The sequence below is a fragment of the Nycticebus coucang genome, chromosome 24 (genome assembly GCF_027406575.1).
Source record: "Nycticebus coucang isolate mNycCou1 chromosome 24, mNycCou1.pri, whole genome shotgun sequence".
NCBI classification, from domain to species: Eukaryota; Metazoa; Chordata; class Mammalia; order Primates; family Lorisidae; genus Nycticebus; species Nycticebus coucang.
The window spans coordinates 3,665,245-3,669,700 of NC_069803.1; the positions used below are offsets into that span (position 1 = coordinate 3,665,245).

At 40.3% G+C, this 4,456-nt stretch overlaps 1 protein-coding gene across 1 annotated transcript; it reads right to left on the reverse strand.

The window, feature by feature from the left end:
• Positions 1-439: 439 nt before the first annotated feature.
• LOC128576403 (palmitoyl-protein thioesterase ABHD10, mitochondrial) lies at positions 440-1,831 on the reverse strand. Its single transcript, XM_053578535.1, has one exon. It carries the CDS (start codon positions 1,808-1,810, stop codon positions 896-898), a length of 915 nt encoding a protein of 304 aa, XP_053434510.1. The 5' UTR covers positions 1,811-1,831; the 3' UTR covers positions 440-895.
• Between the last annotated feature and the right edge of the window lie 2,625 nt (positions 1,832-4,456).

Here is a 4,456-nt window from a genome sequence, read left to right on the forward strand (position 1 = left end):
CACTAGGGACTCTACTACAAAACTCTTAGAAGTGATCAAGGAATACAGCAGCGTCTCAGGTTACAAAATCAACATCCATAAATCGGTAGCCTTTATATATACCAACAACAGTCAAGTTGAAAAAGCAGTTAAGGACTCTATCCCATTCACAGTAGTGCCAAAGAAGATGAAATATTTGGGAATTTACCTAACAAAAGACGTGAAAGATCTCTATAAAGAGAACTATGAAACTCTAAGAAAAGAAATAGCTGAAAATGTTAACAAATGGAAAAACATACCATGCTCATGGCTGGGAAGAATCAACATTATCAAAATGTCCATACGACCCAAAGCAATATATAATTTCAACGCACTCCCTATTAAAGCTCCACTGTCATATTTTAAAGATCTTGAAAAAACAATACTTCGTTTTATTTTTATTTTATTTTATTTTATTTTTTAATATCCTTAGTCTTTGAACTTTATTATGCTTCAGACATTTCTCCAATCATTTCGATATTTCTATAAGTATTTTCCTGCATTTTAAAATCACAAGTAATTTTATAAATTTCCATCTATAACAAAAATTCAAGTTTTATTAATAATTCTAAGTAGAAGAGAATGCAAGTAAGAGCTGGCACAGCTAACATAAGCATAAGAAAGGTAAATAGCTCTTGAATAAAAAAATAGTAAATATTTTAATGAAAAAAGATCAAGGATTGAAGGAAAGAGAAAATTTTCAAATAGCAGCTGGTACTTTCATTACAATTTATACTACTTGTGTAAATACGTCATTAAATAAATACTTATATTTACAAAATAGAAAAGGGACCTAAACTATTAGGGTCTTTGATCTGTTATCCCTCTTCTAATCTGGACACATTAGTTTATGTACCAACTAAAAATGTGATACTAGTTAACTAGTTGAAAGCTTATCAATTAAGTCATCAATAGTATAAACAATAAGTTGAAAGTCCGCTTTTTCTTTCATTCGGTGATCACTGTGTTTTCGGAGGATGACATCTACATCTTTGCTAACCACCCGGTCGGCAACCTGCATGGACGTATGCCAAGGCACGATGTCATCCTTCATGCCATGGAGCAATCTTACAGGGCAGTTCACAGGAATCGGGCTATGTAGCAAGCAGTGGTGTTCAGCTTCTTTAAGGAAACTGTACCGAATGTTATAAACTCCTTCTTCATGGTATTTTGATGGCATAGCCCACACGCCTTTCATCTCCACTTCCTTTTTTAGCTCAACAGAAAGCTGATTAAACTGTGTCACTAAGCCATCTGCAGCTGTAGCTACACCAATAAGAGCCATGACCTTTTCTGGACGTGCAACTGCAGCATGAAGCATAAGCCATCCACCAAGGCTACTTCCAACTAGTATCTGTGGTCCCTCAGCTAAATCATCAATTATAGAAAGAACATCTTTTCTCCATTTTCCCACTGTGCTTTCTTCTAAGTTACCATTTGAACTTCCAACTCCTGAATAATCAAATCTTATATAGGCGTGACCTAGAGGTTTGCAAAACTCCTCAATCGCCAAAGCCTTTGTACCATTCATATTAGAAAGATAGCCAGGGATGAAGATTACTCCTGGACTTTTGCCTTTTAGCTTCTTATAAGCCAGGCTTGGAAGGTCTGGTCGATTAAGTAAAGAGAATGACGTCTTTTGTCTGCAAGCTGGGAGCCATCGTGGCGCCCGCTGGGGCATCCGTGCAAGTAACGCGCTGAGGCCACGGTGGGGGCCGAAGAAGACAGCTGCCCAGCCCCAGCTCCGACCAGGTACCCAAGCCCCCACAGCGGCCAAGCCCACACCCGCCATCTTCCCAGCTGGCCCGCACCCCACCCAATACTTCGTTTTATATGGAATCAGAAAACAACTCGAATAGCCAAGACATTACTCAGAAATAAAAGGAATCACACTACCAGACCTCAGACTTTACTACAAATCGATAGTGATCAAAACAGCATGGTATTGGCACAAAAATAGAGAAGTAGATATCTGGAACAGAATAGAGAACCAAGAGATGAATCCAGCTACTTACCGCTATTTGATTTTTGACAAGCCAATTAAAAACATTCAGTGGGGAAAAGATTCCCTATTTAACAAATGGTGCTGGGTGAACTGGCTGGCAACCTGCAGAAGACTGAAATTGGACCCGCACCTTTCACCATTAACTAAGATAGACTCTCATTGGATCAAAGATTTGAACTTAAGACATGAAACTATAAAAATACTAGAGGAGAATGCAGGGAAAACCCTTGCAGAAATTGGTCTGGGTGAGTATTTCATGAGGAGAACCCCCTGGGCAATTGAAGCAGCTTCAAAAATACACTACTGGGACTTAATCAAACTAAAAAGCTTCTGCACAGCTAAGAACACTGTAAGTAAAGCAAACAAACAGCCCTCAGAATGGGAGAAGATATTTGCAGGGTATATCTCTGACAAAGGTTTAATAACCAGAATCCACAGAGAACTCAAACGCATCAGCAAGAAAAAAACAAGGGATCCCATCGCAGGCTAGGCAAGGGATTTGAAGAGAAACTTCTCTGAAGAAGACAGGCGCACGGCCTTCAGACATATGAGAAAATGCTCATCATCTTTAATCATCAGAGAAATGCAAATCAAAACTACTTTGAGATATCATCTAACTCCAGTGAGACTAGCCTATATCACAAAACCTCAAGACCAGAGATGTTGGCGTGGATGTGGAGAAAAGGGAACACTTCTGCACTGCTGGTGGGAATGCAAATTAATACATTCCTTTTGGAAAGATATATGGAGAACACTCAGAGATCTAAAAATAGATCTGCCATTCAATCCTATAATTCCTCTGCTGGGCATATACCCAGAAGACCAAAAATCACAACATAACAAAGATATTTGTACCAGAATGTTTATTGCAGCCCAATTCATAATTGCTAAGTCATGGAAAAAGCCCAAGTGCCCATCGATCCACGAACGGATTAATAAATTGTGGCATATGTACACCATGGAATACTATGCAGCCTTAAAGAAAGATGGAGACTTTACCTCTTTCATGTTTACATGGATGGATCTGGAACATATTCTTCTTAGTAAAGTATCTCAAGAATGGAAGAAAAAGTACACAACGTACTCAGCCCTACTATGAAACTAATTTGGGGCTCTCACATGAAAGCTATAACCCAGTTACAACCTAACAATAGGGGGAAGTGGGGGAAAGGGGTGGGTGGGTAGAGGGAGGGGGATCGGTGGGATCATACCTGTGGTGCATCTTACAGGGGTATTTGCGAAACTTGGTAAATGTAGAATGTAAATGTTTTGGCCCAGTAACTGAGATAACGCCGGAAAGGCTATGTTAACCATTGTGATAAAAATGTGTCAAATGGTCTATGAAGCGCGTGTATGATGCCCCATGATCATATCAATGTATACAGTTATGATTCAATAAAAAGAAAAGAAAAAAAAGCTTCTAGAATATTATTATAAAGGAAATATATTCGTGATTTTGGGACAGCAAAGATTTCTTAAGACAGGACAGAAAACCATAAAAGGAAAGACTGAAGACTCAGATTTCATTAAGAACATGTTTTCATCAAGAAACACCATCAAGAGACTGAAACGGTGGCCCAGCATGGTGGCTCACGGGTCCTTAATCCCAGCACTCTAGGAGGCTGAGGGCGGGTGGATCGCCTGAGCTCAGGAGTTAGAGAGACAAGCTTGAACAAAAGCTGAGACCTGGTCCCAGCTACTTGGGAGGAGGCTGAGACAAAAGGATCTCTTGAGCTGAAGAGTTTGAGGTTGCCGTAGGCTATGATGCCATGGCACTCAACCTGGGACCAGAACAAGACTCTGTCTCAAAAAAAGAGAGACAGAAACTGAAAAGGCAAGCCACAGAGCAGGAGAAGGTATCTGCTCAGGTGATCCACCTACGCTGGCCTCCCAGAGTGCTAGGGTTATGGCATGAGCCACTGCACCTGGCCTGCTTTTACATTTCTTTTCTTGGACAAAGGTATATGTATCTTTGTAGGTACAAAGTGTGTGTATATGTATGTGTATGTGTGTGTATAATACACACATACACAAATATATGTGTACCTTTGTAGAGACATATATTTTGTACAAGTCAACAAGATAGAAGAAAAATGGACGAAAGGCGTGAATAGGCACATCGCAAAAGATCACAACCAAATGGCAAAAAAACTTAAGAAGTGTACACCCTCATTAGTCACCAGGGAAATACAAATGAGAACCATCGCATAGCCCCCAGAAGGACAAAATGTAAAAGAATGACGATACCAAGTGTCTCTGTCCATTTGTGTTACGATATGAAGGAATCCCTGAGGCTGGGTAAGTTATAAAGCAGCTTTTTAGGCTCAGGTTCTGCAGGCTGCGCAAGGAGCATGGCTGCTCCTGCTGAGGGTTCAGGCTGCTTCCACCATGGTAAAAGGCAAAGGGAGGGAGGAGGGCCAGGCTCTTTTCAAC